The sequence below is a fragment of the Lynx rufus genome, unplaced genomic scaffold (genome assembly GCF_022079265.1).
Source record: "Lynx rufus isolate CCGP_SWC_20201006 ecotype Redwood Valley unplaced genomic scaffold, mLynRuf1.p SCAF_5, whole genome shotgun sequence".
In the NCBI taxonomy this organism is placed as follows: domain Eukaryota; kingdom Metazoa; phylum Chordata; class Mammalia; order Carnivora; family Felidae; genus Lynx; species Lynx rufus.
Genome location: NW_025814867.1, coordinates 128086021 through 128110323, shown reverse-complemented (window position 1 = coordinate 128110323; position 24303 = coordinate 128086021). Strand labels below are relative to the sequence as shown.

The following is a 24303-nucleotide window of genomic DNA, read 5'->3' as shown; positions in this document are numbered from 1 at the left end:
AAATAATTCTCTATATTATAGTTTATATCCACTATTTTTTTAATAATGGTTACTCTAGGATTTGCCTATAAGGATCTTAAAAAATATAATTCCATTTTCCTTGCTCTCAATATTTTTCTATTGTTAAAATTTTACTCTTATACATATAATAAACACCAATATACAAACTAAGGTATTACTTTTTGCTTGACTTTAAATCATTAATTCTCTTTTAAGTAAATTAAAACTAAGGAAAGTATTTTATGTTACTCATTTTTTTTCAGATATTTTGTTCCATAAATTCAATTTCCTTAATGTCCCTGAATTCCTCTATTTCTTTAACTTAGCCACATTTGACCAAAAGCTATGAAAATAATATGATCTCCCTTGTTTATTTCCCTTTTTTCACAATGCTTCCCTTTTGTTTTACATATTTGCTTAGTTTTCTACTTATTTATGGTGAGATTACATGTCCCATACCTGTTATTTCTTTATGGGCAGAAATGAAAATATCCAGTGAATTATTAATTTTATATAATACACTTTTGTGTTCTACTATTTCCATTGTTTTTCTTTTACATTTTCATCCCTCATATATTCGTTTATAATGACTCTATTAATTTAAGTCCATGAACATATTGTAATAGCCATTTTAATGTCCTTGTCTCCTAATTTCAACATGTGTATCATCTTATGGTCTGTTTCTATTGATTACCTTTTCTCTTGACCTTTGGTCATTTTTTTTCCTGTTGTTTGTGCCTCTTTCTTTCTTTCTTTCTTTCTTTCTTTCTTTTGCTGTTATTTTGCTTGTTTTTGCGTGTTTAGTATTTTTTTACTGTATACTAGATATTGCTGATGCATACCATAAAATTTTGTGATCTTCTAAAGAAAGTTGGGTTTTGTTCTAAAGTAAGTTATGTTACTGGCTGATCATCTTGATCTTGTGGTGGTTTGGATTTTACATTTGTTAGTATAGGGCTGTTTATATTTGACCTTATTCTCAAGCAAAATCTCAACATGATCTTTTCTTCTAAATCATGGCTCTCAAGATGGTTCAGTGAAAAACCTAATATGTTTATCTGTTTTCCCAACTTGATGAAATTTGAGGTTTGAACACAATCTTTGCAGTGGACATCTGTTGAAAGTCTGTTTAGCCTTTCAGCTTTCTAGCTTTTGATTTTCATGAGATGTTTGGAATCTTCATTCTTCATGCAACTAAGGGTTAACCTTAGGATTCTGCGGGGGTTGGGGGAGGGGAAGAGTGTCGATTGGGGATTTGGGAATATCATTTTCCTGTGGCTCTTTCACATGGCTTCCCAGTGAGATTTTTCAGTCATTCTGTCATTTCAGAACACTATCCTCTGACACCTCAGACCAGTACAATTGAGGATTGCAACTTGGGTCCTAGCTGCCCAGCACTGTAGGGATTGAAATCTTCAAGGGGAAAAGAAAGCCTCAAAAGTACAGATTTCCCCTAGAGTTCTCTGCTTTCAAGGGACAAATCCTTTTAGTTCTTTCTGCTTTCATTTGGTTATTAGTATCTTTAATTCTTAAAAAAATACTCTTCCTAGAGTTTACATATTTTAAGAATATTTGCTGAGAGTTTGGTACAGTGGAATGTCTCAGGGAGCACCAGAGTGGTTCAGTTGGTTAAGTGTCTGACTTTAGCTGAGGTTATGATCTCATAGGCTGTGAGTTCAAGCCCTTCATTGGGCTCTCTGCTGTCAGCATAAAGCCCACTTCAAATCCTCTGTCCTTCCTCTCTCTGTCCCTCCCTTGCTCTCTCTCTCACTCTCTCTCTCTCTCCCTGTTTGAAAAATAACGTTAAAAAAAAGAATATGCCAGTTCCATTGATTTCTGTTTGTTTTATTTTTGAAATGATACACACAGAGCACACTGCCAATTTCTGGAAAATTGTTTCTTATTACAAAGTATTTATTGAATATGAAGAGATTTAACATTCAGTCATATTGTTGATTTTTTATATCCTCCAAGTTTTTGTTCTTTTATATATTAAAAGAATTAAAGAGAAAAGTTATAGTATTAACTTTCCTTTAAATTGCCTTCCCTTTCTTAATTAGTCATACAGACTGAATTAATTTCTTAACCTGAGGGGAACCTATAGTCTTGCCCTTCTGAGATTTTCTAAAATAAATTGGAATAAGAGAAAAATACAGGTACACCCAAAAGGATTTAACTGACATATATGTGTGTGTGTGTGTGTGTGTATGTGTGTGTGTATACATATATATAATGCATGTATGCATATATATATATATGCAATTAATTTTTCCCTGAAAAAATGTTTATGAAATATCTTTAAAAAGCATTGTTTTCTATGAGAAACAGATAAGTAAACAAAGCTTTAAGGCATTTCTCCTCTCTCATGCATATATGAAATGTAATATGTCTAATTCAAAGATTATCAAGTATCTATATTTTTATTTCCTGTTTTTTCTATTACCTTTATTAATAAGTAAAATTCTCAAGCAAGGGAAGGTTTTTTTTTCTTTTTTGTAGGACTACTTGTGTTGTTCCCCATATTTGGGGGATTTATTATACTTGGAAGCAAGTACAACATTACAAGAATACCATTTAACTAAGCTCATGTGATGTCAATTAAGAATTTTAACAATTGTATAGTAATTTTATTTTATTTTTAATATATGAAATTTATTGTCAAATTGGTTTCCATAAAACACCCAGTGCTCATCCCAAAAGATGCCCTCTTCAATGCTCATCACCTACCCTCCCCTCCCTCCCACCCCCCATCAACCCTCAGTTTGTTCTCAGTTTTTAAGTCTCTTATGCTTTGGCTGTCTCCCACCCTAACCTCTTTTTTTTTTTTTCCTTCCCCTCCCCCATGGGTTTCTGTTAAATTTTTCAGGATCCAATTTGTATAGTAATTTTAAAAAAAGAAAGCTAATTTAGAGTATTTTAAATCAAAAATAAAATTTTCTTAAATTTCTATCATTTTAAAAGGACTGTGTTCAAATGTATAGCTAGTACCTTTTGGGTTATTTTACTGTATCATATAACTGTTTCCAAATTTTCTATGAATAAAAATATGTAATAAACACTATTTCTATCTTCTGTTCAAGCAGCTAGAATATGCAATATTCAAGCTATAATCAAATAGAATTGAAAATAAATACATGCACTCACACATAAAAACACATGCATGCACACACACGCACAATTCAATGCAGAAAAGGCTATTTGTCCTCAAGAGATTTATTTCTTTTTAATATCTACTGTTGTAGGGAAGAAGCCTTTAATTGTTTCTTTAATTACTCCAGCACGTCTACCTTAACATCTTGTCTGATAACCTTATCTACACAACTGTTATTCCTTAGTTGAAAAGTGATTTAGGATGGCTAATCTCTTTTTCTGTTTCAATCTGTGCTTTCTCTATTTTCTAGTCAGTACTAGAAACAGCACTCAAAGGGACTCAAGCTCTACCACACTTCCACTTTGCTTTAATTAAATCATGTGTTGGCATTTGATGTAATTTATGGCTGATAACTTTAGATTTGTCTCATACCAGACTATGCACAGTTTCATCTATTTCTTCTCAGTTTAGTTTTCATTCCAGAAAGTTCCATTAAGGGAATATTAAAATATTGTATAAAGATAATAAATAGCCTTACACAAGTTTAAAGGCAATATTGTTCTTTTGTCTGTATTTTCCACTGGTAAGATGACTTTTACCTCAAAGTGTCCGTAGTTCTGTACTGTTGCATTTACAGATACAGAAATGCAACCACATATATTTACATATGTAAGCATCAAAGAGTATGCCATATAACAAATTTACTTTGACTTAAAATTTTCAAGCAATCTTGTTTAATAATATATCTATTGTTTCTTTAATCATTTGGCCATTTAATGCTTACCTTATATAGTTGGTAATAATATGTGGAACAGCTGCAAACTTTCACAGTAATAGGTACAATCGAATCTGATGTGTCTAATTAATTTTTAGTCCAACAAATTAGTTTTGTTCTTCATTACTCTCCAATGGGAGAAAGACATTACATTTCATTATATTTTTTGTCTGCAAGAACAATGGAGCATTACAGGTCACATGCATCCCTTGTCTATACTCTAATTAGTCCAACTGACAACATTTTTCAAAAATACCAGAAGCATAGGAAATAGTAATAAACCTTGGGTAACATATATCACACTACACCAAATATGATATTTTATGGACCTTTTACACAAATGAAGGACACATTTTCTTTTCTCTTTGTTCTGTAAGGTGTTTGTTTTCTTTTTAGTAACTATTAGTGGTTAGAAAAATCGCCAGATATGTGTATGTCTCATATTGAAAACATGAGCTCAGTTTAAATACATTTTTTAAAATGTTTATAATTGAAAGAGGGCAAGTGAGCAGGGGAGAGGCAGAGAGCCTAATGCAGGGCTTGAACTCATGAACCATGAGATTATGACCTGAGCTGAAGTCAGATGCTTAACCAATTGAGCCACCCAGGTGCCCCTTTAAATACATTTTAAACTAAGTTTATATGTATAATAATAAAGGGCAAATAGGTTGGAAAAATTAACCAGGTTTATTACATAAGTGAATCTGGTTTTCACATCTAGAATTTAACACAAAAGACATTTCAGAAATAGAATATAAGTATGCATAACAAAAATACTAGCAGCTGTAAGAAACAAGCCTATGTACTGATTGGCTTAAAAAAATAAAGGTTGTTTGTTTTTTCTTATTCATAGCCCTGTCTAGTATGGAGTAGCAGAATGGGTGGGGCTTCTACTCCACCGTTATTCAGGGAATTTCAATCCTTCCAGTCACTAGCTGTGCCATCTTTGAGCGGGGTCAGAATCCTCCAAAGATCCGCTTTTTCTATTTAACATTAGGAAGGAAAGAGAATGTCAAGTATTGTTACAGTAGTGTCTGGGTCAGATCTGGAAGTAGTATGCATAACTTGTGCCCCTGCTATATTGGCCAATAACTCAGTCACTTTGTTTCACTTCAACTACAAGTGAGTCTGGGAAATGTAGGTTAATTTCTGACCTGAAAGAAAGAAGAAACTAGTAAACAAGTCATCTGTGGTTTTCCAGATCTCACATCTGGACAATATACAACTTACATCCCTGAAGTTATGTGAGTGGTTCTTAAAGTAACCTGTACCTATACCTGGGTCCTAATTTTGAATCAAACTACTGCGTTCCTATCAGCCTCTTTACATACATTATCTTAAATAACACTCCCAAATATTTGAAACAGGACTGTTGCCAACTAGCAGAAACAGGTACTTGAAAAGATTAAGTGACCTACATGAGGTTATTGCTTACTTAAGCTAGTAAGTGGCAGGGATGATATTCAAACAGAAAACTTCAAAGACTGTGTTCTTTCTAATATATTGTAGTGACATGATAACTAAAACAATGAACATCTTTGGATGTAATATGTTGAAATTAGCCACTTATATTTCGATTTCAATTTCTTTTAAAAAGCCTTTGATTAGTAATTAATAAGATATGATGTTGACATTACAAATAATTTCACATCAGTGTGTAAATTTCTTAATCTCTTATATAAACACCTAACCTAAATCTTTGCTCTTAAGTGATACTATGATTCCATGAGTTTTTAACTATTTTAAAATGTGGATTAAGATTTTAATTATCTCTGAGAGGTCTAAATTCTCAAAAACATGAGTATTTCTAGAATAATAGTCCAGATTTAAATGTTTATTTTAGTGGGTCATCTGGGTGGCTCAGTTGGTTAAGCGTCTGATTTGATTTCAGATCAGGTCCCGAATCTTATAGTTCCTGAGATCAATCCCTATGTTGGACTGTATGCTGACAGCACAGAGCCTGCTTGGGATTCTCTCTCTCCCTCCCTCTCTCTCTGGCCATCTCCTGCTTGCTCTCTATCTCTCTCTCAAAATAAATAAATTTTAAAAAGTAAATGTTTACTTTAGTAACATAGACCTTAGAATTAATTTTAAAGTTGTCTTTTTAATTAAACCTACAAGTGGATTTTCAAATTAGTTTAGTTTTAAAGGAATATGTGAGATTTATCTTTTTGTGACATTTTAATTATAGACACTAATCTCTATGAAAATATACTTCTATAATTGTCATTGTTTTATATAGTAGTTTTAATACATTCCAAAAAAATTAAAGGCTGTTTGATCAAAATAAATTCCCTGTTAGAATATTAAGGATAATATTAAGTTACCTATTTTTAAATCTTGAACACTTCAACTTAGGCAGTGCTATAGAGGAAAGACAATTTATAAATACCCTGTGAATGTTGTAGTTGCTTTTTAAAATTTTATTTTAGCAAGACTATATTAAAATATGCTTTATTTGGCTGAAGAAACGTTGCTGTTATTTTGCCCACTAGCACTTGCATTAGTACTTATTTATAAGGCAATAAATCAAGAAGCAGTTCTGAATCTATTCATAGTAACCCCAAGCATAAGGGAGCAATGTTCTTAATCACATTTTAAACTCATAACTTGATTCTTCTTCTGAAACGTATAATATACGCTTATCAATAATTTTGACAGGCTCAGGGCACAATTATTACCTGCCTTCATAGGAATTTTCTAATTTTCTCTGCCTTTGGTACACCATGTAGGTATTCCTGTGTTTACTTTCATAATAATGTTTACTAAAACTATTATTTCTTCCACAGGGGGACGTAATGAAGTTGTCATTACTGAAAACAATAACAGCATAACTGAACAAATCACTGATGTTGTGAAGCAACCAGCCTTTATAGCTGGTATTGGTGGTGCCTGCTGGGTAATCTTGATGGGTTTTAGCATCTGGTTGTATTGGCGAAGAAAGAAGAGAAAGGGACTCAGTAATTATGCTGGTAAGAGAAGGTTTCTAGCTAAGAAAACCTCTTATCTTTAGGAATGTAATGAAATGAAAGAGGAGGAATGGAATTGAATAACGAATGAGTGAATGAACGAATGAATGAATAGATGTTTTGGGCTTGTTTTAAACACCTGCTCTGTAAAATGCAATTATAAACAACGTGCTTTAATGCATCTCTTTTCACCATATTACGTTATAAACATAAGGCAAGCTTTTTGCTTGTATCTCCAATGAAGTGCAACAAGAATGCACATGGATATGTGTAACCATTTTTTTCTCAAGTAGTTCTTCAAAACAGTCACTCACAAGCACAGCGCACACACACACACACACACACACACACACACACACACACACAGACTGCATGCTATGCAGCCATTATTTGAGAAGTGGATTTAGGCAAGAGCATTACTAACATGTTCAGTAAGAACAAAAATATTTAAAATATAGCTTTTAGTATTTCAAGACGCAGATTACAATAGGACATGTCCCAGACGGCAAATAAAAATAAGCAAAAAAAAAATCTCATCACAATTAATAAGACTGATGAGGCATGAATTAAATGACTTAATAATCACTTAAAGAGGGTGTCTATTTCAAGGTAACCAATCATCATTTTAGAAGGAAGAAAAAGGAGAAGGAAAAGAAGCAGCAGAAGAAAAAGAAGATCCTAGATATTCTATTTGCAAAAATGTTTTCTTTTTAGAGTCTGAAACAGAATTTCAAGGAGTCAAAAATTGTGACCTTCAAAACATTTCTGAGGCAGAGGAGATAGGGGAGGGGTGGAATTATCAAGTCAGTGATTAGAAGAGTGAACTCAGTAATGAAGCTATGGTTAATAATTATTTTAATTGCAATTCATTTTAAGCATTTCCTCTAACAACAATCATAAAAATAAGTTGTCTCACAATATTTCACACTTTCTAGAATTTAGAAGGGAATAATTTTTGTTTAACATCATCCTACAAACATTTTAGAATTTTTTGACACATTTTATTCAGTCTTCTATTTCTAGTTTTAATTTTAAGTTTAAATGTTTATAAATGTCTTAATAACTGATTTTGACAGAAACTTCATAGTTTATTAAGCTTATATGCTGCTGTAGCTTGTAGGCTTCTAAGCCACTGATAATGTCTAAATACTGCAAAATGGAAGGGATAGGACCCACTTGGCTGTCTTACTGGTTATTTAACAGTATTTAAATATGATGATTTGATTCTAACGTTATGGCTTATATCTGTGTCTTATGAAAATAAAGCTTATTATTTACTGGTTAGAATATGTTTCAAAGACTAGAGAAAGCAGTATAGTGTATCCATTGAAAAGGGGATTCCAAACTTTGTGACTTGCAATCATTCTCCCATTCTCATATTCCATTGGTCGCTGATGGTTTCTCCCTTGTGTTTTATCATTCTGAGTGCTATCTCACCACATCAGGGAGGCATTCTTCCCAGCAAGGAATACTAGGTAATAACTGCCAAGTGTCAGAGTCTTGAACATTCGTGATATTTAATGTACTTCTTGTTCTGCAGTCCAGTCCTCTACTTTCACTCCTTGTAGGTATTGTCCATCAACCCATCTATTTAATCAATCACCATGTTACAGTTCATCCCTGTGATGCACGTACAAATCATCTAAATCATAGGGAAGAACTGACTTAATTCATGGACTAGTTTATGTTTATCCCTTTGCTTGACCTAAGTGAAAATAATAAAAGATTGACCGTGCTAGTTTCACTGCAAAGTTCTAAGATACCCACATTCGAGGCATTGCATTTTTATCCCCCACATTCATTCCCTCACTCCTTACAAATAACATAGCTCTCTTAACTTTTAGGTTTGTGCTTTTAGTAAAACTATATCAGACTTCCTTGTTCTTCTTTTTCTTCTCCCTTTTATTTTTTTTTAACGTCAGTTCTTTTTAAAACCTATGCATTTAATTTGAAAATATCTGTTGGTTTTTGAGCTTGACAAGAATAGTACAGTTCCTATTATCATTTCTCATTGTGATTGATATCCATCTGCTTGTAGAGGAACTGCTAACTCAGAAGGTGCTATGCCCTTCAAATATTTTGGAATAAGGCCAAGCCAGAGAGCAGCCTTTCAAAACCTTTATACTTAATTGATAGATGGCTGACTCCCAGAATGGATTTACCTTCAACTAATAATTTGCCTTCTAGCAACTGATGTTCTCTGCTAAGTGAGAAGCAAATGAAAATCCAAACCACAGGTACCTAGCAATGTATATCTGACTTTATGATCTTTTTTATAATCTCCGTCCATATACATCTTACCCTTCACCTGTTAAAATTTTCATATTCTTGTCCTTATACAACTTTAAAAATGGGGATTTTAAATAGGAATGATTAGTGGAATATGTATCAAAGTTTTAAATTTCTGATGTTGTAGGAGCACAAAGATTTCATACAAGGCTATTTTTTTCTTTCTTTGAAGTGTGTTATAAAACTTATAGGGAATATACTTGATTTGTACTGGTTCTATTTATATTTTGGTTTTCATAAAACTTCTCTGGGAATGTTTTAAATTTTACCAGTATGAAAGCAATGCCATTTTTCTCACAAAATGGAAAGCCTACTGTTTTCACATTTTTACTGCATGGTAATGTCTATATAGTGTCCAAACTTTATTGTTAATTCATGAGAGCATTGGTAATTTTTTTCCCTAAATAAACAAAAAGTCTACTTTGGGATAAGTATTTAGATTAATTTTGTAACATAAGATATTTCCTTTCTTTCCAACCTCAGTTGTGATCTTGGATTATACTTAAACATCTGGTGCAATTTATATATATTAAGATATAATATATATTTCGTGCAATTTGCATATCTACACACATTTTATTTTATTTTGTTTTATTTACTTTTTTTTTTTTTGAGAGAGAGAGAGAGGGTGCAACTGAGTAAGGGGCAGAGAGAAGGCAAGAGAGAGAGAATCTCACACAGGCTCTACACCATCAGCATGGAGCCCAAAGCGAGGCTCCTGACGCGGGGCTCGATCTCACCCAGTGGGGCACCCGTGCTCATCCAAAGCGGGGCTCATGCTCACCCAAAGGGAGACTTGAACTCACCCTATGTTGGGGGGGGGGAGGCTGAAGCTCACCTGATGCGGGGCTCAAACTCAGGAACCTTGAGATCATGACCTGAGCCGAAGTCAGATGCTTGACCAACTGAATCACCCAGCTGCCCCTATACATGCATTTTAATAAAGCTTGACTGACTCTAAGTAGAATTGTAAAGCAGGTAAAATTTGATTTCGGCACTCCCTTTTCTCTGCTTCATTCCAAATCTCCTCTTACCACTAGAAGTAGAACAGGGAAGATTTTAACTAGTGGGAAGACATTTCAATATCTTTCAGGTTGGAAATTCTAACTCTCAGCAGGCAGCCTTCCACTCACCCTGTGCAGGCAAAAACTTACTGACTTTTTTTAAAGCTAATCTTTGTGTATCTGTCATGTGGAAAATTATATTTGAATGTTTAGAAGGAAATAAAATAAAAACATGCTACTCAGTATTGATATTTTTCATATATTGGAGGATTTAACATATTTATCATAGAACACTAGTGAATGACACCTTACATTGTAAAAATGAATATCAAGTATCAAATGCAAGGGCGCTTGGGTGGCTTAGTTGGTTAAGTGTCCTACTCTTCAGCTCGGGTCATGATCTCACGATTTCTGGGTTCAAGCCCAATGGCAACACAGATCCTGCTTGGGCTTTTCTCTCCTCCTCTCTCTCTCTCTGACACTCCTGCTGTCTCAAAATAAATAAATAACCTTAAAATAATGAATTAAATGCAAACTTATATATTTAAATGATCTGAGAGGAGAATTAGGCCTGAATATACTTTGTTTCTTTACATAGCAGATAGTGGAGATTTCCCCAGGGCAATGTTACATGCTAACTTCTTATTCAATTGTTTCCTATTTATCCTTTCTTTAATTCTTCAGATACAATCACATGTCACCTCTTTGCATATGGTGCAAAGAAAGGCAGCTTGAACAACAACAAAAAAGGGAATCCTTATATTCTATGTGAAATCATTTTATACTTTCATACAGCATCATACAATGTTATTTATCTTACGCTCCATTGAGCACTAAAAGTCTACTTGTCACTGCTTGTGAGGTTCATGACTGCTCGACTAATTCACCACTTGAATTGTTGTAACATCAAATGAATTGTAAAAAGATTTGGGCAGAAAAAACAGAGCATATGAGGTGATTTTTGAATCTGGAGTAAATGTTTGATCACAGGTATAACAGTATTTGTGAATAGATAAATAAACAACATAAGTTTGAATAAAAACCATGTAGCTCACAGGAGAGGTCTATGTTGCTATATGTATATATAATATACATACTCATATATATCCATTTTATATTCCTCATGAAGGCTAATGACTCTTTTCAAACTTACATTGTTCACTTTTCTTATTCACAATTTTTAAGTCATCAACTTTTTAATGAAAGTATATATTTTGCACCTTTAAAGGGGTGAGTGATACTTTATAAGTATTATATTACCTCTGCGAATAACAGGCTTTATGAAACTCAGCAAATATAAACAATATATTATTGAGTAAGCAAATTATGAAATGCTAAACACTTCTTACATAGCTTTAAAACTGTTGGTAAAATATAAATTATTTGACAAAACTATCCAAAGAGAGCTAAAAGATTTGATGGAATTTTTATACTCTGATTATCTGGGCTGAGTTAATGCTTATTAAAAGAGGATTAATCTACATTCATATTTGAGAACTAGCTTATCAGGAGAGGGAATGAGGCTTGGCTGGCAACATTAAAGTTTCCATTTGGAGTAGGAAAATGTGGCCTACTAGAGATAGGCACTCTGAAAGCTTCCTTACCTCAAAATGTCAATTTACCACGTAGTTACATTTCCCTTCCCCCTCAGTTCTAGCAGGCATGAGATTAGGATTAATCCTGTCAGATAATAGTAGAGGTACTTTCTGTATGACATAAACTTGCAAAATCTCTTTACCTTATTTCCTTTATAAATATTGCAATAAATTCAAAATATTTAATGCAATTCTAAAACGTTTCAGATTGTGGTGTCTGTAGAACTTTTTGGACATCTTAGCATGATCCAGTTAGCTTTAGATTAAAAAAAAAAAAAAAAAAAAAAACTTCTATATGTTGTTCCCTGAAAGTTCTTAACTTTATATACTAGTAGGGACTCGTTCCTGGTAAAGATTCACACTTATTTCAAATTTATCTCTGGTAAGCACAAAGTTATTACACTGTGATTATCAAAATCATGACTAGAGCCAAATTTTCCAACGACCTCTCTTTCCCTCCCTCTTGCTTTTAAATTCAAGGAAGTTCAACATCTTTTTGAAATGAAAGCCAAATCAAATCAGAAGAAATAGCTTGCAATTTTCTGTGGCATTTATTTTTCCCCCCTCTGGAAGGAAGGAAGGAAGGAAGGAAGGAAGGAAGGAAGGAAGGAAAGAAAGAAGAAAAGAAAAGAAAGAGAGGAAAGAAGGAAGGGAGGGAGGGAGCAGGGGAGGAAGGAAGGAAGAAAGAGAGAAAGAGAGGAAGGGAGGAAAGGAGAAAAGAAAGAAGGAGGATGGGGGAGGAAAGAAGGAAGAAAGAAAGAAAACGAAAGAAGACAGGAGAAAAATGCTAATCAAAACACCATATATGACTTCTATTTGTGAGTTCTAATTGCTTGTCCTTATTTCTAGTCTACTTTTCATTTCATGGTCTAATGCAACAAAGTTACTTTTGGTCTACTTTTCAAGATGGAACAAATCCAGAAGTTTGGAGTATGTGGTAAAAAGGAAACTTGAATATTTGTCATATTTTTTTTCTTTCTTTACAAAGATAACTAATCAAACATTTTATAGTTAGGGTTTCTTTTTTTGTTTGTTTGTTTGTTTGTTTGATTGTTTGTTTTTTGGGTTTCTTTTGTCATGGAAGCATACAAAATAGAGAATTTTCATGTATACCAAATTCTGCTTCTGGACCATTTTAAGTTGGTCATGCATTTATATAATGTCCTGTTTATTTTTGCCTTTGTACATTTCGTATGCAGAGGTGCAAAGATAAGAGTCTGTATGGAATATTTGGCCAAAAGAGGTCTAGAAACATTTGAAAACGTATTTTAATGATGACTGGAACACAAATTGAAAATGGATATGTCCTAAATGCTTTGAAATTTAAATATATTTTACTCACAACATTTAGCATAGAGTCCTTAGCATAGATTCCATTCTCTAACACGTCTTTAATTTAACCTTGATGATATTTCCCCAGTATTCTATGTGTTAAAATACATATAACATAAAAGATACTATTTTGACTATATTTTGACTATATTTAAGTATACAGAGTGGTATCATTAAAACCATTCATGATGTGCGATCATCACCACCATCCACCTCCAAAATTTTTTTCATCTTCAAATTGAAACTTTATACCCTGTAAATAATAACACCCCATTCCCCCTCCACTGCTATAATCCCTGGAAATCACCTTTCTACTTCCTGTCTATGATTTTGGCTGCTCCAACTTCCTCCTATTAGTGGAATCATATAGTACTTGCCTTTTTGTGACTGATTTATATCACTTAGCATAATGTCCTCAAGTTCACCCAGGTTTTAGCATGTCAGAATTCTCTCCTTTCTTATAGCTGAATTGTATGTATATAAAACCATTTTTCGTATCTATCCATCCATCTATGGACATTTTGATTGCTTCCAAGTTTTACCTATTGTGAATAACAGTACTATGGACATGGGTCTACAAATATCTTTCGAGACCTCGCTCTCAGTTATTTTGGGTATATACTCAGAAATGGAATTGTTGGATCATATGGTAATTTTATATTTTTAAATTTTGAGGAGCCACCCGTTCCAATTTCACTACAGTTCCAACTTCTCTCCTTGCCGAGACTTGTTATTTATTGTGTCTTGCCTAGTAGCCATCCTGATGGATGTGAAGTAGTGTCTCATTGTAATTTTGATTTTTATTTCCCTGATATTCACTGATGCTGAGCATCCTTTCAGGGCTTAGTGGCCATTTGAATGCTCTCTGTTCGGTAAAATTTTGAGTGTGGCCTTAGAACTTTAAAATTCATATTTTATGAAGAATTTACCAGTAGTATATAAAAGTACAATTTAATTTTTGGGCCTCTGCTTCAGTTGCCTTTTTTTTCCCCTCTAATATCACTTATTGCTCTAACAATAACGGAAAGTTTGGATGGGGATGGAGGAGCATCTAAATTAGGAAAAATACTTAGCTTGTTTCCACAGATCTTCGAAATAGCACATTTTGAGGTGTAGCCTATCAGTGCCTGCTTATTTGCATATTCACAATGATATTCACAACATTATCTTAACTCTCTTTTAGTAGAGTAAAACATTCACTTGATAGCCCATTAAAAAAAAACACATAACTAGAAAGTCACATCACATGGAAAAAAGCTAATTAGCTGTACTGTTTTCACATTTTGTGTGCACATTTTTTTTCCTTAATCAGGACTTTATTTAATAGCTCCAGTGCTCAATATTTTTTTTATCAATTGTTTCAAATTAATCCTTTTTTTGTTTTTGTTAAAGGCAATTATTAATGGGACCCAATGTGGTATGGGCCACTGCTGATTCTTGTCTCCCATCACTTAAGCGAGCTTGTCAGGAAGTAGAGTAGCGATCAGTGTCCTTTCATCTTCTCTGAGGAGATGTCCAAAGCCAGTTCTGGGCAGACGCAAAGGATATGTCAGGACTGTTTTGTAATGAACTTGAGATGTTACCTGAAAAATTGAGGAGGCAATGTAGTTCAGGTGCCAGCAAGATGTTTCTGAAGTCCTGACAGACCCTGGGAATCACGATCATGATCATGTCACCTAATTATGATGTTGTGAGAGATATGTCCTTGGATGACCTTAGGGAAGGGACTGGGGAACTGCATTTGAAAATTGACAAAATTTAAAGAGCAATCATATTTCATAGCAAAAACTTGAGGAAAAATGAATTATGGAGAGATTATTCAAATTAAAATGATTTACTGTCTGTATATTTTAAGTGACAATATAGGCTCTATGTATTTCAGATATGAATCAATTCTTGGGGGGAATAATGTCCCCTAACATTATGACTCAGTCAGTCGAGCATTTGACTCTTGATTTCAGCTCAGGTCATGATCCCAGGGCCTAGGGCTCAAGCCCCACACTGGGCTCCACACTGAGCATGGAGCCTGCTTAAGTTTCTTCTTTTTCTCCCTCTGTCCCTGTCCCCTACTAGTGCTCTCTCTGTCTACCAAATTAAAAAAAAATATATATATATATATGCGCATATATATATGTATGAATATACATATATATGAATCAATTCATAAACTTTTATTTTTACATTTACTCATTAGGAAATCGTGGTAAATATAATTTGTAGATTCCAAATATGGGATATATTGGATTCACATCTATGCAATGTTTTTTTTTTTCTTGTTTTTTTTTTAATGTTTCTAGTGTTTATTTAAATTCCAGTTATTTAACATGCAATGTAATATTAGTTTCAGTTGTACAATATAGTGATCCAATACTTCCATACGATACCCGGTGCTCAGCAGAGCAAGTGCCTTCCTTAATCCCCATAACCTATTTCCCCCGTCCTCCCACCTACCTCCCCTCTGATAGCCATCAGTTTTTTCCTTCATCCCCAGGAATGGGTTTAGCTGATCTATGTTCATTTTAGTCAGAATTGCCATTTTGCAATCCATAAACTAAACAGCAAAATTTTTCCATTATCTTAGAGTTAACTCTTTGAGAGGCAAAATTTGATCCATGCCAATGTGAAACTATTTATAGATTTTATCCCACTAATCATGAATATTTGTATTTTATTGCAAACATATTTAAAAAAAAAAACTTTGAATAGAGTTTCTGTCTTAGATCCTCTCTGTAGAATGCATTATATTACCTTTCTGAATCTGAAACATTTTGAATACCAAATATGTTTGGCTTTTCAAAGGTTTTGGAAAAGAAATGATGGATCCTAACTGATATTTACGTTCTTTGGCCAATCCTTGAAACCCATTTTTATGTTGATAGCTTTGTGGAATGGAATCTAGTGTCTGGAGGGAGTAGATTCTCCAGCTTTAATTCTATGGGATGCTTGTTGGTGTGACTAATAAGTTCAAGAGTTTTATAAAGGACTTAAGTTTTTGCAATTATTACATACAATTTAAATAGACTCAGTATCAAATATTTGAAGATTTTATTTTTTGTGAAGGTTGGATGATAAAACAAAGCACTCAGCACATTATTCTCTATTAATTATAGTTTATGTCTATTGTAACTGTAGTTGTTCAACTCATAGTGATTAATGGTGTCCTTCAAAGGATCTGTGATGATGAGGAATATGTCGTCAATCAATACCTGTTTATCTTTTTCACTGGCAGAATATTATTGCCTGTTTGAACTATTTTGTTTCTTTCTAAAAATTTTTTAAGGTTTATTCGTTTTTCAGGAACAGAGAGAGACAGAGTGTGAGGCGGGAGGGGCAGAGAAAGAGGGAGACACTGAATCTGAAGCAGGCTCCAGGCTCTGAGCTGTCAGCACAGACCTCAACGCAGGGCTTGAACTCACAGACCATGAGATCATGACCTAAGCTGAAGTAGGACACAACCAACTAAGCAACCCAGGCGCCCCATGAATGATTTTGTTTCAATTTCTATTATGTGCATTTTATGTTGTGCCTTCTAATTAGGACACCCACATATTAAGATTAAAAGTCATGGTTTGATAATCCCCCATTAATGCATGTAATCTTCCACTGCCACTATATATTCCAGTTGTAAGAGTTTTTGACCTCTAAGTACAAATTGCCCTTTTGACTTAACCATACAATTGGCTTGAAGTATTTTTAGATGTCTTATTAAACGATGGCTTTGCCCTGGGCCAAACCACTGCTTCTTATTCTCTGTACAATTATGTTACTTATATTTTGTTACAATCCCAGAGGCCTCAGCCCTAAAGTAAGGACCAGTATGTAGCTGTTATTAATCGTAATTAATATTGACTACTTGTGTGTGTCTTTCTTTTGTTAACAGTTACATTTCAAAGAGGAGATGGAGGACTAATGAGCAATGGGAGGTATGCTAAGAAGATTCTTTCTTCTTCTTAGTTTAATCAGGACTGAGAACGCTATAGTAAAGGCTATTATTGTAATAAACGATCACTTACAAGTCTGAGAATTCTAGCAGGAATTAAATGGCTTACCACAAGGTTTAATGATCTATCTGTTGTGCACTTTAGAGGAATCAAGTCCAGATGTTTCATATCTCCCAGATGCCCCTGAAGAAATTAGTAGTAAATATCACAAGGAATGTGTTCATTTGTTAGCAGGATGTTTATTGCATTAATTAGACATTAGCAAATGAAGTTGCTGTTGTTTAAGACTCCTTATTGGCTCTCACTAAATTGCTGTGAGTGAACAATTACACATAATCGATCACAAAGTAAATGATTCATGGATGATGAATAGGCTGTAGATTGATAGGACTGGATTCCACAACTTTGGATACTCAATTGAAATTGATAAAAGCTGATAACAAACCCATATATCCTCATCTATTTTCCCTTTGCCAATATGGAGATTGTAATTAGGCTCTGGTAATAACTTCCAATCTCCCATTTAATCAATATTTTAGCAAAAAAAGATTAGGTCTAATGAGAGCTAGTGCATGTAGCAAGTAAGCAGTTGGATCTTCTTATTGCAGTTTCCATAGAAACACATGTTTCTCTTAGGGACTGCACACAAATGGTCTATCAAAAATAAAGTACAATGATTATAGATGTTGCTATTTCTTTGTAAATATGCTAATAATCTGGAAAGGAATCGGATTCCCATCTTTTATATCAAAAATAGGAATTCTTTATTAAATATGATGTGAGGGAAGTTTTTCTCATAGTCTCTACTCACATGCTGGATGAGATCACAGTGAATCTTTAATTACCTTAAAGATCTTTCATATACCCCTAATATTTTGCAATTTGGAGAATTTGGAAATGTGCTATTGATGGAACAATATAAATACTGTTCATTAATTTTCTTCAAGTTCTTTGCCTCTAAATCAAGCATGAGGGCTCATAACAGGGATTACAGCCTACAGGGGACAGATAAATATGGGGGCTGCAGGAATCGAGGAAGCAATAGCCCAAAGTCCTGGAAATGGCTGATACTGAGCAGTCACTCTGAGCGATTGTTCCCTTGAGGTACCAATTTATCATCAAACCTTGTTTCAGGATCCTGCTATGTTGCCAATTCCCACCAGTTTCAGGGCAGACAACTAAATTCATTTGGATGTCAGCAGAATCCCAGGCAGAATGCTTCTGCTTCTATTGACAGGCTATATATAGTCTTAACCACTGAATTTCCTTAATTCTTGAGAACCTACACATTTTCATTTGAAGTGAATTAAAAGCTTCCGCAATTCTTTAATCTTGTGCATGAGACAAGTGTCCACATCTTTCATTGAGCTCCATGGGTTGATTTCCCTTTAATTTCTGTTTTAGCCGTCCTGGTCTTCTAAATGCTGGTGATCCCAGTTATCCATGGCTTGCAGATTCGTGGCCAGCCACGAGTTTACCAGTAAACAATAGCAATAGTGGCCCGAATGAGATTGGGAATTTTGGACGTGGAGGTAAGTTGTGCTATTCAAAATGTTGTCATTTGTTTTCTTGGCTTTCCTAAGTGTTTTTTAAAAAAATTATTTTGGGGCCGCCTGGGTGGCTCAGTCAGTTAAGCAGCCGACTTCGGCTCAGGTCATGATTTCACGGTCTGTGGGTCCGAGCCCCTCATCGGGCTCTGTGCTGACAGCTCAGAGCCTGGAGCCTGTTTCAGATTCTGTGTCTCCCTCTCTCTGCCCCTCCCCTGTTCGTGCTCTCTCTCTGTCTCAAAAATAAATAAACGTTAAAAAATTTAAAAAAAATTTTTTTTCACATTTATTTATTTTTTTGAGACAGAGAGAGACAGAGCATGAACGGGGGAGGGTCAGAGAGAGAGGGAGACACAGAATCTGAAATAGGCTCCAGGCTCCGAGCTGTTGGCACAGAGCCTGACAGGGGGCTCGAACTCACCGTGAGATCATGACCCGAGCTGAAGTCAGATGCTCAACCGACTGAGCCACTCAGGCGCTCCTCCTAAGTGTTTTTGAAAACATGTACTAGAGAATATTTTCTTCCATAATTAAAATTAGTGTAGCGCATGTGTGAACAGTGCTAAATATTTTATGTATAAAACTATTGCATCTATATGACCTTGAATAAAACTAAGCTTTAAGGAAGTGATTACTAACCACAATGACAATATTCATAATACATTTTGTTTTTAGGACTATTCGTACACTATTAGTGAAATCAGGAACTATGCTGCTAACTGGAAATTAGGATTTTGAACTAGTCATTTCAGTTCTCTACATGTCATTCAACATAGATTTATTAAGTATGTCCTGTGTTCCTGCCACTATGGCAGATATTAAAAATAAAATATCAATATAAAGAGAGATGGTCCTTATCCTCACATGATATATCTTATAGAGTAGACAGTTCTTGAGAGTTGGCATGTTAAGTTGACATAACTTAAATCTAGTTCTATCATTGTTAACAAGTGGCCCAAATAAAAGACAAAAAGGTGCTAAGTAGCTCATATGCTAAGGTCTTCAAAATTTGTTGCCACGATCCTCTCTGTAGGTCTTTATAAGGAGGCAGAATTTGACCTACTATAAATAATTCCTCCCTACTGCTACCTTTTCATCCATTCAAAAGGAGAGTGGTGGGTTTAGAGAAAGATGAGACAAGAGAAGTCTGTGGCCTCAGTGTTTAGTTTGGCAGAAATAATTGACTTTTCCATTGGTGGAAAGTTCTGTAGATAGTAAATGCACTGGAGCTGCCTTGCCAGTACCCAGCATGAGAAAGCTGCCCACTGGGAGTAAGAAAGTTCTATGAATGGAGTGTTGTTTAAGTTGACATCTGAAGGAGGGGTAGAGATTAGTCAGAATTGTGGGAAAAATGTGTAGAGAGGAAACAACCATTTAAGGTTTGTAAATAAGAAAGACATAGACTTAGTTGACAAAGGAATGAATTTCCTAGTGAATATAAAGTAGTAGGCAGCAGAAGTGGTAAAAACAAACAAACAAACAAACAACAACAACAACAACAAAAATACAGAGGGACAGATAACAGAGGGCCTTCTAAGTCACAGAGAGACTTTAAACTTTGTCCAAAAGGTAGTCAGAAGGCATCAATGAATTTGTAAGAGGAGAATGCTAGGATCCAAGTACAGTGTTAAGTCATCCAGCCTTCTGCTGAGTGATGAGTGGAGTTAGGGTAGAAAATGGAGTGATTAATTAGCAAAGGGGTGCTATGAGCCAAGAAAGTGTGGCTCAATCTGCTAGAGGATTTCTACACTTCTAGGTGGAATTAATGCTGGACCCAGGGCTAGGCTAAACTATTATAGACTTCAGATGGGGACTTCACAGACATGAGTGCATAAACATACTGACTTAGAAGAATAATTATGGATACCGGCATTTTCTCTTCACAGATGGAATGCCAATGCATGCTTGAATATAATTAAAATAGTATTTCAAATAATAAAGCTACTAATTATTGCATAAGTCGGCATTCTGTCAATACCAACTTTAAGAAAGAGGGCCTTTTCTCATTCTTCAAATAAAATACAGACAATAGCAATCCCCGTGTCATAGGTATATAATAAGGATTAAATGGGTGATTACATATACTGGTTTAGCACAAAGCGTGACATACAGCAGTGCCCACCATCAGTGTAGTAAATAAGAAAATTAAAAAAAATATATTGTTGTATGACTTCTCAGCTTCTGTAACCACCCCATTTAGGATTCTTACTTGCCAAAGCCTCTGAAAATGGCTGTCTCCCCTAGTGACCAAACTCTGAACCCTGCAATTACAGGCTATGACTTTTCCATGAGTGGGTTCTATGTCTGAGCATCTCCTCACCAGGAGAGCAGATGACTCCTGTCTACCTTACCCAGAATGATTTTGTAAAAAAAAAATTCTGTTCTGAAAGTTTTTATCTATCAAGGATTAGATGCCTCTTTTACTTGCTATATTTGTAGGTGATTAGTGCACCATTCTCTCTTTACATCAACAAATGAATGCCTAAAGATGGAAAATATGTTTTGTTTTGGTTTTGTTTTTTCAGTTTGTAGCAGGCTACACTAACATCTAAAATGTCTCAGTCTAATTTAGTCAAAGGATACATTTACAGATTTTCAAGGTTTATCTTCCATATCTACCTCATTTTTATGAAATATTTCACAGGTGAACATCAAGGCCAAGACGAAGTTTTTGCAAGGTTTACTGTGTTTCCTTTCAGTGTGATAGGTATTTTAAGCATTTACTGTGTACCAGGAGTAGGTAGGATTTTTTGTACATTTTATTTCATTTTCTTTGCATAATAAATGTGTGGCATAGACAATAAATAATCATATTTACCTTTTAAAGGCCAAGAAACTAAGGTTTATCAAAATGAATAACTTCAGATCTAGGTATAGAATATAGGTCTAACACATTTTAAAGTCTACGTTCTTTTATATGCACTGTTCTGCAATTCTCAAGGTGGGATTCACATGTATGATTGTATAACTATGTTCACTTAAAAGAATTATTGTGGATACTGACATTTCCCTTTTAAGAATGGAATACTAATACATGTTGAAATGTAATGAAAATAGTATTTTGAATAATAAAGTTACTAATTATTGCATAAGTCTGCATTTTGTCAATACAAACTATAAAATATTAATTTAATCATTTAGGGAGTGCTTACTCTCTGCAAAACACTAGGTGAGGAATTTATGGAGATTCAGACATAAATCCCATATGTTCCTGTTCCTAAGTATCTTACAATACCAGGAAGGAGATAGTCATGTATGCAAGTGTACCAGGCCAAAAGGAAAAAATGCATGGATCACTAAGGTGCTAAAAGCTGAGAAATGAATCATGACTGATTCCACCTGGAGGAAAGGGTTTCTGTAATTCATAGGTTTCAAACTCCACCGTTAACAAGTGCAAGTCAGCCTAAAGCACTCAGGAAAGGTAGATGTCGGCTGTAAGAAATGGAAAATGGAAGGTCCTGTCTAATGATGGAAGCACGGATTCATGTCCTATCTGTTAGAGGAAGGGTGGTCCAGAGTTCCAAACCAGCTGATATTATAGGATGCTTCCCTACATCCAGATATTCATCTATAGTCTTCCAATATTTCAATGTTTGAATATAATTCGATGGTTTTTTGAAAATGTAAGAGTGATCAAATAATATTTGAAGGAAATCTGCGGCTCCCAAATCAATAGAGAAGCACTTAGACTTGAAGGCTGGCTAATTTTATCCAGCAGGGAGAAAGATTCTATTTCTAGCACTTCAGCTTTAGTTGTTGCAGAATAACATTCTATAGGTTTAGATCCTCAGACAACTTTTTTTTCCATGTTTAAACATTTGAACATGTAACCATTTCAAAAACTTGTAGTTAACCTGGCTCACAGTCTAAGTACAAAGTTTTGGAAGGTCTTAAGTTCAAGGTTTTGGGGAATTGGGGTCCATGCTGGAGAAACCTGACTATCAAGTTAATATTACCAATGAACAATGTGAGAGGTGGCAGAAACAACACTCTGAAAATGTCTGCAGAATGAAGGATCTATTTTCATAATTTTGATATATTACTAAATATGAAATGTCTTTGAGAAAGAAAATGATATTGACATTTGAGAATGAAGTACACTTTTTCATTATCAAATTTTCTAGTTATAAGTAAAAGCAAGAAGGACAAAAATAGTTAAGGGATCTGGAAATCAAAAAACAATTTTACTTGCTTATAAAACTTTGTGAAATATTATATATTGAATATCTTTAATAAATCCACTGATAGGCATTTAAAATATTTACTTCAATAAAGTATATACCCACATCATTGTAAAGCAAGTTGGAATTCCAGACTTCTGAAAGACCTAAATTATACAGTGCACAAAATGCATTATAAATGTCTTATTCCTGGGGTGACTGGGTGGCTCAGTTGGTTAATCTTCCAACTCTCAGTTTCAGCTCAGGTCATGATTTCACAGTTCATGGTTCAGGACCCACATGGTTCTCTGCTCTGGAAACTAGAGCCTGCTTGGGATTCTCTGTCTGCTCTCTTTATGCCCCTCCCCTGCTCATGCTCTCTCAAAAATAAGCTTAAAATACATACATGCATACATACATACATACATACATACATACATACATGTCTTGTTGCTATTGCTAAAGAAGATAATTTTTAGCTTTAAAAATTATCATTATTATTTTTTAAATGTTTATTTTTATTATTTTGAGAGAGAGACAGAGAGTGTCCAAGCAGGAGAGGGGCATAGAGAAGGGGAGAGAAAGAATCCCAGCAGGCTCTGTGGTGACAGATGCAGAGCCCGTTGCAGAGCTCGATCTCACCAACTGTGAGATCGTGACCAAAATCAAGAGTCAGACACTCAACTGACTGAGCCACTCAGGTGCCCCCAAATTATTATTTTTATAAGAATCTTTGTTTCAAGTGCTATTAGGTATCATCAAATCTAAAAATTTTAGGATATTTTGACTAAATTTCTACTTCCACTTTTTCTTGTGATGATAATTTAGTTTTGGTACAACGATAGTTAGGTTTATTACTTAATATTACACTATTATAACTAGTTGAAAACTTCCTATAATTGAAGAAATCAAGTGGGTTGATGACCCAAAGTCCTATGAAGTGTGGCTTTCAGAACATAGATTATTAAGGAACATACTATAATTAGATTCACTCTTAACTCTACATGATTGAAAATCTGCCATTTAGTATTATTGTTGTTGTTGTTGTTGTTGTTTTAATTTTAGTATCTTTCTTCTTAAAAAAAGGAAAAATAAGAGCTCAGGAGAGAGATGGCACTTCTGAACCAGAAAGCATCGTGTAAAGATAATTCAGCACACCAAAAGATAAATGGACTGATTGATATTCAGTGTTGTTACTAAAATTTAATTTTATTCCTGCTGTATTAAAACTTGAAACTGTAATTCTCCTCTTCTAAGAGTTAGTAGTATAAATTAAACTCACTGAGAGTTAGTAGCATAAATTAAACTCACTGATCACTCAGATTGCTTTTCCTATAGTTCAGTCCTGCTGTATTGTGAAAATGACTTATTCATGAAAATTTTCCTTTGTCATAAAAAAAAAGGCTGCCATCAGTTCCACTCCATACTAGAAATGTGAAACCAAATCAGATAAACAGCAAGTTGGGATTTTAGAAAAATGCATCCCATCGTTGCTTGTCTACTATAATTTTGGGAAATTTTGCGTCTATTCAGCACTTATATTCTATATCTTTTGGGGTAAAGTGGAAAAAGATGTTTTCATCCACAATTTGTAGAATCA

At 34.4% G+C, this 24303-nt stretch overlaps 1 protein-coding gene across 1 annotated transcript in view; it reads left to right on the top strand.

Moving 5' to 3' along the window:
• ROBO2 (roundabout guidance receptor 2) overlaps positions 1-24303 on the top strand; it is a 561209-nt gene that overhangs the window by 462326 nt on the left and 74580 nt on the right. Inside the window, exons 18-20 of the mRNA XM_047100461.1 lie at positions 6656-6838; positions 16936-16978; positions 18401-18528. Of these exons, the coding sequence (XP_046956417.1) occupies positions 6656-6838; positions 16936-16978; positions 18401-18528 (354 nt within the window). The remainder of the gene's footprint in view (positions 1-6655; positions 6839-16935; positions 16979-18400; positions 18529-24303) is intronic.